The following is a 13,432-nucleotide window of genomic DNA, read 5'->3' as shown; positions in this document are numbered from 1 at the left end:
CCATCGCGATCAGGCACCCTGCTGCCCAGGGCATATCTGTCGATGTATCTGTGGCAACCGAGGCCATCGCGCTTGTGGCCACTGAGGCCATCCATGTCGTGTCAACTTCTGTCCCCGTGCCCAAATTCGTCTAACCCATCTCCGCCTCAAATCAGGACCAAATCATGAATATTTGAAAAGGTGTGAGGGGTTTTCTGCAAAAAAAAAAGCCATGGCGGGATGGTGTGCTTGTGTGGAGCCGTTGGATACGGATCGCATGGTCCAAGCTGGAGTTTGCATGATTGCACACAACGGGGAGTTTGCACCAAAATTCACCTGGATGTATTGCATCCATTCTACATGATCATACGTTTTGCAAACTGATAAACCAGTTGGAGCCCTTCACGGGCTCTCTAGTTGACTCTTAATTAAATTAGAAGAACCAGGTACTGTCACTCAAACTTTGGTTTAATGTTGGGCCCACCTCACCAGTGACCAAGAATTAAGAAATGAGAGCATCTTGCCATACAGTATAAAATTAGATTGGATATATATCAGAGAAAGGCACCGTAGTGTTAGAGGTGGGGATAATGAAGGTTGAAAAGGAAGACTAAGCACACTAAAAGTATACACTAGTATATCAAAAACTACTTTGCGTATAAAAAGATTACTTTATAAGGAAGGGACGAGGACCGATGAAGGCTTAGAATGTTTAGTTGGTTTTTGCGTAAAGTGGCTCCTAATGCGGTAACGATAATGGCACAAATATTCAATATGTATGCCAATAAACATCGATCAGATGAGAACATGTTCGAACGTTCCATTCCGGGATGACTTTACGAATTCCGACGTTCCAACCGTGGCGAGAAGAAACCAAACCGTGGGCTGCAGGAAAGGTGTGGCTCTCATCGATCACCGACGACCCCTCGCCTCGCCGGCGGTGGCTTTCCCTGCCAGTGGCCAAAAAAACGATTCGCGGTGTCGGCCGGTGTTCCATAGTAGAGAAGTAGAATTTTGGAGAGTTCTCCCTCCTACTAGTTCTCATATAGATGACGTTATAAAATACGTCCAGACAAATTTTAAAAACTTTTATTATTAATACATATAAAATTGTTAAGGTTATGTATATGAAAATAATATTAAATTTATCACGAAAAATACTTTCATAATATTACATGTTTTAACAAGTTCCACTAAAAAATAATTATAAAAAGTATCAATGATGAGTTTTAGAAACCATGTCAAAGTACTAAATGACAAATAAAAAATAACGGATTAGTATATTTTTCTATGATATTTTCCAATGATTATATTCGTCAAATTAATTATTTTAAAATTTCTTGAGGTGATGTCACCAAACCATAGTCCCTATCTAGTAGCCACGGCACTCGAGCTGGCCACCAATGCCAGATCCCACATACTCTGTTCCTACCGATGGTTATTAGGCACTTCCTCACTGCAACAGCAAAGACTGTTCGTTGGTCGGCAGCTATTCATTCACAACACCAACATCACAAGCACAAGAAACACGCAGCCACCGACACTGAAACCTCATCCACCATTCAGTATTACGCATTGTCTTAAAAAAAAATGTCTGAGTTTTATTGGATGAGTCATACATACATCTACCATTTAAGCACACTGCTGCTCAAGGGATTCAAAGCATCAAAATCATATCGCGGTACATGTAATCTGCATTCCAGTGGAGCTGCTGCTTACAGCACAAAGCAGGAAACAGCGTACAAAGGGAATTCGTACCGGTTTTGCCATGGCCTTGCTTGATTTCTAGAGGATATAACATGCAGTCAGGAGGCTCTTGACAGCACATTATCGACATACATGCCTTTACACCTATAATTAGTTCTGCACAGATTGCATTCTCCGTTCCTGCTCCACTGCACAGAAACAGAAGTTTGATAGGTAAGGTTGTGTCAATTGAGGCTGCATTCCTGAACGTTTTATGAAAGACCAACAGAAGTTTTATGAAAAGGTTTATGTGCATCTATATTTTCTATTCAGTTCAACAGTCTGTTGGTTTCTCATATAGCTATGCTGTGCAACTAGACGAAAAATCTGAGCGCTTAACAGTAGTGTTTGGTTCAAATCTCGGGGATTCCATTATAACAGAATAGTACACAAGTGTCTAGGTTGCAGTTCGTAGTATAGTCCAATCAGAACTGCAGGTTACAGTTTTCAACTAAAACGAACAGAAAGACAAATGAGCTACAAAGAAATTAGCAACTCTATGTTGCCACTTCTTAGAATGTAAGGTAGTTCAAAAAACAAAATTTCATGAAAAAAAATACACATATCACCTTCCTCTGAAACCAATTAAGCATATGAACTCAAGAAAGACAATAACGGTTACTTATGTTTTACCTTGCAGGGATCTCTCAAAGTTCTCCAGCTGAGAAATAAAGCCTTCATTAGGAGCTACTTGAGGTCGTTTGCTTCTAACTAGTGACAAGGCACTTTCGAGGCTCATTTGATGCTTCTTCATGAGATATGCAACAACAATTGTGACACTGAATATTTAGACAAAGATGTCTTAGTAGGAAATAAATAAATAATGTGGAGTAATATGCTTTTTATGAATTAAAATATTCTATGTGAAACATCAATAGGTCAAGGAACATGATATTTCATCCTTTATCCAATAATGAGTTCTTACGGAATGGAATACAGTTAAGCTTTAGTAGAAAGTCAATAAAGACAAAGCAAAAACTATTACTGTAGTATGCTAATAGTCACAAACAGTTCATCAGATCTAGTAAGCATAACATGATTGATGAAACTCTTTGTATGTAACCTGATTAATGAAAAAATTTGTGTTTCTCATTATTAAGTAAACACCTGGACATATTAGATGTTTTGTCAATTTATCAAATATATTAAAATACATAATAAAGCCTTTAGGTCAGCTGCTATTGATTTGTTGTGAATGTCTTTGACATGGTCCCAAAATAACCTACATCAATAATCATACTGAATAATTTAGCCACTTAGGTTGCACTAAAATTTCTGTTGAGTGACATACTATATTACAGGGCCACCTATGTCTCTTTTATGGTGCTAGATAGATATGAACTGATTAACTATGTCGGACATAGGAGAATATTTCGATTACTTCAGTGTTTGCAACATTTTTTTGAGCAAAACAGTGTTGGAAACATTGTTACTTCAAACATTTAATATATTGAATATGATCGGCTGGAGGCAAATTATGATCAAGATGAGGGAGTTTTCAGGTTCTGTATGAAATACCAGACCACGACACCTAGCCTTTTATTTCTTAACGAATTTAAGACTTCAAGGCATTATTGTATCAGTATATCAAACGAATAACTAACCTATTTCCTTTCCACCTGCTTCGCTTGTTAACTGAATGTGCACATATAAGCAAGCACAACTAATTTCAAATTATGACTGGGTTGCTGCTAACATAAGCAAACAATCCAAAATGGTTGAAAGAAAATAACTAGTCAGTAAAAGAGATTACCTCCTCGACCGCCCAGCAAAGCAATGGACCAACACATTGCCTCCAGTGCTTATGGCTTCATCTATAAAACTAAAGCATTCATCAAAGTGCTTTAACAAATCAGTGTCTGGGCTGTCAAGTACTGCATTGATAAAACAAAGCATGGCTTAGTAGTGCATAGAAGCTTGGATATAAAAGCAATGGAAATCAACAAAGGTGGAGCCCAATGAATGAAGATTGATAAAAGCGTAAAAACTACACAATTTCGGGGGAAATCAGAAAAATACACATTTTAAACAAAATTTGATCAAGAAGCCCCACTCTGTCATATTTGACTGAAACAAGCAGGGCAGGCCTGCATGTCAGTAGCATACCAATGTAGCATTTTCCATGTGGGCTGGACATGTCATGATGTGATTAGTGAAAAAGGCCGGGGATGATGTGGATCAGATCGAGTAAGTATAGTAAACTTTGTGTTGATTGGATAAACTAAAACATAATCTGTATAAGTTTTAATTTCACAAAACAAATGTCACACAAGATTTGATAAAGCAGCCAGAGAAAATGGGCCCAAATTGGCCATGGTAGCATAATTGGATTATTGGGTGAAGAAGGTCACCTGGTTTCGCTTCTCTCAATCCATGTCCCCTGCATTTGGCCTACAATCTATGGATTTTCAACATTTAACTATTGTGCAAACTCAAAATATAAATTTATTTCATTTTGTTAACTAAATAATGCATGGAATAGTAAGTAATTATGACTTGTGAATGAGACGAGCTGCAACTCATACACCACATGGGTATATCAGCAAGATAGGTGACAAGCATCGCCTAGTGCCCAAGGAGGTGATCTGATCTGATCATCATGGTGCATAAGTCACCAAGCATGAGAAGAGGTACCAGATATCATCAAGGAGACAAGGAGGAGCATGGCGATGTGTGTGTGAGAGAGTTCTTTGCTCAGTGGCTGTGCCCAAGAGCAGCCGTAACAGGGACAAGAGCGATGCATTCCTGATATGTAGACCCTGTCCATTTCTGTCAGTGTGATGGATCTGGGTTCCTTGATCGTATTTTGTGTAAAATTTATAATTTCGTGAATGAAAACTTAACCATGTTTTCAACAGAATTGAAAACAAATGTGCAGTCTTGAAAATTTTATTAAAAAGGACGGAACCAAGATTTAAATGCTCCAAATACAACGACCAATTTGGCATTATGTCAAGCAAATTCACATATCAAAATTGCTACCAATAAATAATAGTACGGGATTAGAAGGAACAAAACTGAGGTTATGTTACCCTCGATCTTTTTGTAGTTAAATTCAGCTGGAAAGGATGGATTCAATGATCTTGCAACAATCAAGATATGGGTGATGTTCAAACTCTTCAGAGACCCCTTGTTCAGCGCAGCGCCAACAGATCCCAAATAGAGACCCTACAAGGTGCGTTAAGACATCTATCAGGCATTTGCACAATTTTGACGTAACACTTCCTTTATGAAAAGAAAACTATGGTACGAAAGCAAACATGTTGCTACTTGATTCGTTTCTCCTTACGATGATAAAATAGTTGAATCAGGGCGCTCTTCTTACTGAAGAGAAACAGTTCTCCCAACTAATCATGGTATGTTCCCCATTCGCAAAACCAACACCGAAACAAATTCGAAATCAATTGTGCAGTATTATCCTCTACCCAAATCAAAAACAAAAGGCGATCGGTGTTCTGAATCCAATCGGTCAAAACTTGCGACATTTAAAAAAAACTCCTCTAAACGTTGGGGGACGTCGCAACACCGTGAATCAGGTGCGACCGTGAAGATCGTCCGTCGCCGGCCTAATCCACCCATCACATGATCGCGTCGAGCACAGATCGATGGAAAAGAAGCGGAAAACCAGATCAAGAGGGAAGGAGCGAAAGATCGAAGCGCCGGCCGGACCTGCTCGATGGAGCAAGGCGTGTTGTCGGCCTTGCGGTACCGCGCGGCGCAGAAGCCCTGCATCAGCGCCACGAGCACCCGAGCCTGCTGCTGCTCGTACTCGTCCCTCCCGCGCTCATCCCTCTCCGCCGCTGATCCCGCCTCCGGCATGGACATCGCTTCCCCTCTCGGCGCCCTCGATAGGAACGGGTATCGGGGATTTCTTTGCTTGCCCCGATGATTGCTGCTGACCAAACAGCGGAGGGGAGCAGTAGCAAGGAGGACGGGGGAATCGCTGGCTCTCCAGTGCCAAGGAATATGTGGTGGCGTTATTCCGTGTTTGCCATTTTTTATGCTTCACGGATAATTTTGCTCGATTTTGACAGGATAAATTAGGGATTTTGATGGGATAATTAATTTACAGGTGAAGTGTTATGACTTATGAAGAGGTAGTTTGAAACTTGTTTTTGATTATGAGGTGACGCATGTCCCTATCATGAAAGAACTCTATAAATTGTGGTCATTAATATTTAAATTGTGATAGGTAATATCGTATTCTCTGGTGACTTCTACCACTCAGGCAGAGGTAATTCTTGAGTAGTTAAAAACTTAAAATCTCATTATAAAGACTCCGTCGTTCACCTAGGATCCTAACTCTATTTGATACAACTCCAATTCAACTCTACCGACTCTAGCCAAGTCAGCAGGATTATCTAATAATCAAAAGGTCAAATATTTAATATAAATGCCAATTTTCATTATTCACATATGAAAGTTGACACAAGTATTATAAACATTCACAATAAGATGCATTTATATAAAAAAAAAATTAGCAATCATGACAACAACATATTGTAGACAACACACTGATAACAAATTGGTAAATGTTTAGCTATACAACAAACATACGTATCTAAACTATAAAAGCACAAGTTTGAAAATTTCAAAAGATCTCGGTCATCCAACCACCTAGATCAAACTGCACACGTTGTTCTAATATTATATCACGTCAAACACCAAACATAGTTTATATGAAAACTCAACCTCTCTAATCCTGCTCCCATAAATTATCCCTCCTTCCTTCCATCTCTTAGTCGTTTCCTTTTCACTAGCACCAGACATTGCGCCTCCTCCACCCCTACCAACGCCCATCTCCCCATCTCTCTCACTCCTCCCATGTCACCTTCTTTTTGCTACCTCCCCTTCCTGATGTCCATGTCGCCTCGCCTCCCTGTGCCACCCATCCCCATCTATGTGGCCCCTCCTCCCCGCACCACCCTTCCTCAGTTGTGCCCCCGGGGGTCTGACTCGCGGTGCCACGCCACTACCTTCCTCCTCCCCCCCCCCCCATCAACCCCCGTGGACTAGCGTGCCACACCACCATCTCCCTTAGCATCCTCATCCATGTCATACCCAATCCTACTCCTGATGTGGTAAGAAATTAGGAGATCTAGGTGTAGTGAAGAATGCATGAGTGGGCCACCTTGGAGATAGAGTTGTCCACGACAGTGAGTGGTAGCAGCTCTTGTAGGGAAGTACCTCCTATAGAGCAGTAAGGAGCGAAGGATGGTCGTGAACCTATGGACTCAGCACATGTGGCAAAAGCCATAGCTGTAGTGATGCCCCAGGAGATGTTGAGGACATCCAGGCCCACTCCTCAGTTGCGATGGAGACTTCATCCCCTGTGAGGCTTGATCCAGCCACTATCGTGTCCTACCATAAGGTCTCGTTCACCAACAAGGCCACCGTGAGGACTCCATGTGCTCTATCTGCCTCAGTGAGTACATGGACGACGAAATGCTGCACGTGAGACCCGAGTGCAAGCACAGATATTACAATGTAGTGCACGTTTATAAATTTTCGGGTCCTATTACAATATTATTGATTCCACATGTGTATAGCACGCATGTGGTTACTTATGATAACTTTTGTAGGATCCTTCGAGAAAAATATCGGTATGATTCAGGACCTAGTCAGATGCACTTCTTAATTAAATTAATCGATCAACACTTCTTAATTAAATTACTCTATCAACGTATAAATTTGAATTTCAAATTGATTATATGTTAAACTAGATGCACTACTTTCAATACATTTTTGTAAGAGTAAATTGTGATCTTAAACTTGTCCATCGGTGTCATCTAGGTCCTAAACTCTTAAAATGCAAATTTAGGTACATACAATGCTAAATATAAGGGTTTAGGCCTTAAGTAGCATACTTAGCAAGTTTAGAGACTCATATATGCATTTTAAGAGTTAAAGGATCTAGATAACACCAAAGAGTTTAAGGATTTGGATAACACCAAAAGATAAGTTTAAGTACCGCTAGTGTATTTTACTCTCTTTTTAAAATCACCATGACATTATATTGAGAAGAATCGTTATATGCCATCAAATGCAGTATGAGATCGAATAGCTCGTCCTAATAGCTGCCCGTCAAATGCTATAGTTCGTATTAGAATTCCTATTTGCCCGCTTGCCATCATCTCCTCCACTTCTTTCCTACCTTCTCCAAATCTTGTAAGAAATGTCAATTTGGTGTGGTGACTCGGAGCTCTATTCATGTGGTGAGTGGTGATGACCAATTCACCAATGGCGCACCCAGCCGATTTGTGTGACCAATAGTGTCCTCATAAATTTTGTAAAGTGTTTTAAATGGACAATGTATCCTCCAAGTTAGTTCAACCACTGAATCACTGAATAATATAGAAGTCGAAGCATCAATTCCACAGTACCATACGTCACAATTACAATCGGAGACTAATCCTCATGGCATGTTTGAACAAACCAGCATACACCAAATGCAAAGGAAACAGGAAATGAGATACAGAGGTCATACTATGAGTAGTTGGAAACCGAAAGCCAACCATCATCATGCATCAAACTTCACTTGCGAAATCGGGAAAACACAGCCTGGAAAGCCACCCATGTTTCAGCTGGCAAGCGCTCCTTATGACAAGGTGGAGAAAGCAAGCTCAGTATCTCCTCCTGGGAGGGCTCCTTGATCTGCAAAAATTCACAATAAGAGTTAGCTGTAGCGACTAGCGACGACCAAAAGAAACTTCAGAGAATAGAAGAACAGGGCATACATGATTATCATGAATATAGAAACCATGAGTACAAAATACAAATAAATGAAAACCCAATAACAGAACTTCCCTAAATGTCCTAGCATAAATGAATGTGCCTGCAATGGAAGAATATTGTTACTTGAACGTTCAGGACGTGGGCTAGTAATCTGCCTCCGTGACAAGTGAAAAACTGCTACACATATATTCTGCAAATTAACTAATTGCATAAAAGAGTTCACTCGTTAGTTTTTTACTGGAAGCCTATAAACTGGAAAGTGGCTTCATACACATAAATTTCCCGTCAATGTGGCAAAGAATTAACAAAGGATAACAGCAATGCTTTTGGTTTAGGTACTAAATCAACAAAGATCCATAAATAATTAAGTCCAAATCTACAGTACACTTCCAATTTACTCTATCTATGTATAAAATTTATAATTCAAGTGTTATTATGTTAAGAGCAACAAAATTTGGAATATTATGACAAGTGATACTAAATATGTTAATATTCACAGCAAACGTATCTTTTTCCCTGTAAGCACATTATAAGTTTGTAGTTGAAATTTTAACACATGATACGACACTTTTTAGGCTACACTTTGTATGTCTTTTGGAATCTTTCATATAGATTTGGTGCCCAAACCAAAAGTTCATTGCACCTAAAGGGCCAATTGCATTTGATAGGTTGCAACAAGACATACCTCCTGCGAACATTTCTTCGCTTGACAGGGCCACTACTAAATGCCCAGTCAACATTTATTATCTGTGTAACAAGCTCACTTCCGTCCATTGCTTTTATTGCAGCCTGGGCTTCCTCAAAGTTCTCGTATTCAATCAAAGCATATCCCTGCATAAGAGACAGGGCAAACAATTAAACTCCATGCATCTTCTTTCTTGTGTAAATTCACCAAATGATCAGACTCATCAGAAGCGCATAGCACAAATACTAAACAAAAATTACGTGGCCAAAAGAAGCAACAAAATGTATTAATTAATAGTAGATCTGATTACAGTACCACCGCACAGAACAAGATATTGTAGAAAGCTTAAGAGACCAACAGCTCAACAATACCAGTACCAGTGTGTGTCAATATTCCGTGTTTATAAGATAGTAGGATTAGTTATGGTATTTAGTCATGACATATGGAATGGACCTAATTGACTTTGTTCTCTCTAAAACTATTTTGGCAAAATAAAGCTTCTAAAACTGAAATAAGACAATTATCAAAATCCTGCTTTCAGGAGTAATAATAAAGCAACCATAACAATGAACTACGAATGTAAAATATCATCTTTCGTTTGGCTAAAGCTTATTATGAGCATGGTACAGCAACAGTTCCTTGCAGAGCTAATCATCCAACACAACCCAACTAGACCTTAAAGTATCCTAAAGTAGCATTTACTTTCTGCATGTCAAGGGCTTTTCATACAAGCGGGCAATGCATATGCTTCAAGTAATTTTAATACTAGGTATTTGGCAAGTACAACACCTATCAGCTTAGGTCATTTTATATTTACCAAGTCACATGCTTCAAGTAAATTCATTTATTCTTATAACTGTCAGATACAGTTCTTTGTCAACTTGCTAAAGAAAATATGATAGGTTAAGACCCTAACTTACTACCCAACCTGAAGACAAGGGAAAAACTGTAATCTTACACGAAGCTTGTAATCCAGCTTATGTACTAGAAGTCAAAATGTAATGGTATTTGTCATGAACATTTGTTTGCAACAAAACGATCACTTATTACACATAGAGAGGAACTGCTTGTACAACCTGTATAACCTTTTACATACTAACATACTCAACAATTGCTTATATTTCAATTTGTAACTGTTGAAGAATATAGCAATCTGAATTGGAAAGAGCTCCCACCAAAGGCAGGAATAGCCAAACATGTAACAGCTATGAACAAAGACTTACCTTGACAAACCCAGTACGGCGATCTAAATTCAAATGCAGGTTCTTGACCTGCCCAAACTCCCGAAAAGCATTATGGAGATCATCCTCCTGTGCTTCTTCATGAACCCCAGTTACCAAAATAATCCACCCCTCAATAGCTGAAAACACACAAAAAAGGGGGAAGTATATATGAGCTAAAGTAATTAGGTCAATTATCAGTGCACAGCAAGACCTCAACACACAAAATATATAGTTGTGGGAAGTAAAGTACTTGGTTCTTGTTTAATTGGTAAACTTCATAAATTTGCAGTTGACAAATAGCAATGTGAAATGCTTATTGCTTAGGGAATTGCCTTAACAAGATGGCAACAACATAATGGATTACATGGAATAGTGCAAACTGAAGATAACCCTCACCTTTTTTAAACAAAAAAGTCAAAAACATTTATACACAACTGCAGGGAGTAATCATTTTAATGGAGAAAATATGAAAATCTTGTAAAGAACGAGGCCAAACTGACAATAAATCTTTGACAAATAACGCAAGCTTCGAGCAACAGAGTTTCAACCGAAAACAAAACTTCATACAAGCGCCTGAGTCATTCTTGCATGTAAGGCTTTCAAAAAACTAATAATGCATGTAACTTCATGTTGTACTACAAGAGATAGTATACTACCAGATTAATCACAATATCGGAAGTAGTAAAATCATAAAACAAGCAGACAATATATTCCTTCATGTTGTACTACAAGAGGCAGTATACTACTCCATAAATAAAAATCTCGGAAGTAGCAAACTCTTAAAACAAGCAGACATTATATTATAATATAACAAGCCTACGTTTTCTTCTGTAGGCATACAAACCTTTTTTTTTAACCTACTAGAACTGCATACAACACAAGGGGAGAACAAAATTTTAATGTTCTAAGAGTTAAGGGCCAGAAGACACACACCATACAGCAGTTAATTTGAATTGATCAGTCATTAGTCACAAATAGTGAAAACAGCTAACGAGCCAGTTGCCCCAACAAGTAATCGTAAGACCAAAAAATAAATATTAGTTTGATAATGTAGCTTTTAGCACATCAGGCCTCCAATTTGTATAACTGCACACCGTACCAAAGAACCTTATTTGACATGAAGTCTGCCTAACCACATAAGAAATGTCAAATCTCAAAACTTGGTGCACAGAAAAAATTCCATGACTTGAAAGATTCCTGTTTCTGAGCAAAAACATCTTGAATGGAAACAGACAATCAGTTTCAACTTTTGCACCTATTGTAACCTCCAACTGCCCAAAGAGCCAAGAAAACACTGACAGCATTGCAAATGAACTTGTTAACTTGTTGCACGTCCACCTCCATATCACAAACAGAGAACAAATTTGAAAAACAAAAAGATGAAAAAAAAAACTTAATTGCATCCAGATAACTCAAATTTTAGGAATAATACAATTTTCACATCAATCGAAACACCAACCTTTGTATTCAACAGTTCAATTAATAATACTTATCCACATCAACATGCAAAATAAGAATCATAATAACGATTAAAGCAAGAACAGTCAACGCACATCGAATTCTTTGAATGCAGAACCAATAATAATTAAAAAAATTATCCAATATCCACATCAATAAGCAAAATTTCGAATCACAATACCATCACCTAGAAAAAAAGATTACAATATCTAGTCAGGCACGACCTGTTTTCTAGTTTGCAGATCTAATTCTTGAACTCAGAAACCAAAAGGGAGTGACTCTTGTTAAGCAACCAAGATCAATTCTCTATGCTATTCTCGTGATTCTATTTTTTTATACAAAGATTTGCTGCTAAAAAGAGGAACATATAGCAAACCATCGAATCTGTTGACCACTGACCAAGGCAAATTACGGCATCAGTTCTGAGGCCTAACATGAGGTCTCTTACTTTGTTACTACCAAATCAAGAGACAAAGCAGCAACCTTCCGCAGGACATATCTCAGCACAAGCGCTAGGAGCCCACAGAACCGACCAAGAAACGCAAAACCCTACCGACAGAGCAAGATCGACGCATCTGCTTCAACAAAGCAAGATCCTAGACAACCACCAGCCGAAACTAAATGCACTCAAAAAAGAACGGAGCACCTCCACAATCACCCGAAGAGGGGGAGGAAAAGGGAAGGGGGAAGCGGTAGGGGCGTACATCTGAGGGGGCCGGGGCCGTCGTCCGAGCCAAGGGAATCGAAGTCGCCGCGGCCGGCGAGGGGGCGCGAGGAGGAAGGTTCCTCGCGGAACCCGCGGCCCTTGGTCTTGCGCGCGGCAGCGGCGGAGTCCCCTCCGGCGGCGATGGTGGAACGGAGGCGCGGGGCCGCCGGGGCCGGGTTGGCCTCGGGGGCGTCGTCGTCCATGAGGTCGTCGTCGTCGGAGTCGAAGTCGACCACCTCCACATCCCCCGCGTTCGCCGCCGCCATCGCCGCCTGCGTGCCTGCCTCGGGGTCGCTCGGTGGTCGGTGCTAGGGTGGATTTCGGGGACGAGTTCTGGGCTTCTCGTTCGCGGCCTCGCGCCGGGGGGACTCTTTTTGTTTAATAATATTTTTATTAGAAAATTAAAAAATAATAGCTAAATTCAAAAAATTACATGAATAGGTAACGTCGGCACGTGAAATACTGACAAGAGTTCTATCGGTATTTCAAACACCAACAGCCTACGTGGTACTAAGCCTGGGGCCCTGTCGACATGTGAAAAGCGGACAAAAAGCCTATCGACATTTCGTGTACCGATAGGACGCCGGATAAACACCAATAGGGGTGTCACGGGAGCAGAGAGCCGACATGTTTGTCGGCAAATGGAATGCTGATAGGTTTATCGGTATTTTTTTTACCGACATGCCTCTTTTATTGAGTTTTTATTAATAATTAGAGTTAACGACAGTAACTTTTCTATTTAAATTTGATTTTTTTGTTTTTAATAAATTAATGTTATAGGAATACTGAAAAAAACTATTAATTGAACAATAATAGTCGGGAGCATAATTATCATAGAATCAAGCACGGATGTTACATACGCTGAAAAGTATTACATAGGGTTTATCGTCGATGCGCGAA

At 39.7% G+C, this 13,432-nt stretch overlaps 2 protein-coding genes across 2 annotated transcripts; both read right to left on the bottom strand.

Moving 5' to 3' along the window:
• Window positions 1-1,518: 1,518 nt before the first annotated feature.
• Window positions 1,519-5,721, bottom strand: LOC133901813 (dual specificity protein phosphatase 1B-like). Its single transcript, XM_062343325.1, has 5 exons — window positions 5,395-5,721; window positions 4,758-4,893; window positions 3,479-3,599; window positions 2,359-2,504; window positions 1,519-1,874 (listed from the first exon to the last, which is right to left on the bottom strand). The coding sequence occupies exons 1-5, from the start codon at window positions 5,548-5,550 to the stop codon at window positions 1,837-1,839; spliced, it is 597 nt and encodes a 198-aa protein (XP_062199309.1). The 5' UTR covers window positions 5,551-5,721; the 3' UTR covers window positions 1,519-1,836.
• Window positions 5,722-8,049: 2,328 nt separating this feature from the next.
• Window positions 8,050-12,895, bottom strand: LOC133901822 (RNA-binding protein Y14A-like). Its single transcript, XM_062343337.1, has 4 exons — window positions 12,531-12,895; window positions 10,369-10,505; window positions 9,146-9,291; window positions 8,050-8,379 (listed from the first exon to the last, which is right to left on the bottom strand). Exons 1-4 carry the CDS (start codon window positions 12,796-12,798, stop codon window positions 8,349-8,351), a joined length of 582 nt encoding a protein of 193 aa, XP_062199321.1. The 5' UTR covers window positions 12,799-12,895; the 3' UTR covers window positions 8,050-8,348.
• Window positions 12,896-13,432: the final 537 nt, after the last annotated feature.

The sequence above is a fragment of the Phragmites australis genome, chromosome 2, assembly GCF_958298935.1.
Source record: "Phragmites australis chromosome 2, lpPhrAust1.1, whole genome shotgun sequence".
Taxonomy (NCBI): domain Eukaryota; kingdom Viridiplantae; phylum Streptophyta; class Magnoliopsida; order Poales; family Poaceae; genus Phragmites; species Phragmites australis.
The sequence above is the reverse complement of the archived record's forward strand: the minus strand, read 5'-3'. Positions and strand labels throughout refer to the sequence as shown.

Excerpts from the sequence above, each read along its gene's own strand:
- LOC133901813 (XM_062343325.1), bottom strand. The coding sequence starts at position 5,550 with ATGTCCATGCCGGAGGCGGGATCAGCGGCGGAGAGGGATGAGCGCGGG. Across the intron at positions 3,600-4,757 it reads TAACTACAAAAAGATCGAGG|TACTTGACAGCCCAGACACT; the intron begins GTAACATAACCT and ends TTATCAATGCAG. Across the intron at positions 1,875-2,358 it reads CTTTGAGAGATCCCTGCAAG|TGGAGCAGGAACGGAGAATG; the intron begins GTAAAACATAAG and ends GTTTCTGTGCAG.
- LOC133901822 (XM_062343337.1), bottom strand. The coding sequence starts at position 12,798 with ATGGCGGCGGCGAACGCGGGGGATGTGGAGGTGGTCGACTTCGACTCC. Across the intron at positions 9,292-10,368 it reads GCCGTACTGGGTTTGTCAAG|GGATATGCTTTGATTGAATA; the intron begins GTAAGTCTTTGT and ends TCTCTTATGCAG. Across the intron at positions 8,380-9,145 it reads CGAAGAAATGTTCGCAGGAG|ATCAAGGAGCCCTCCCAGGA; the intron begins GTATGTCTTGTT and ends GAATTTTTGCAG.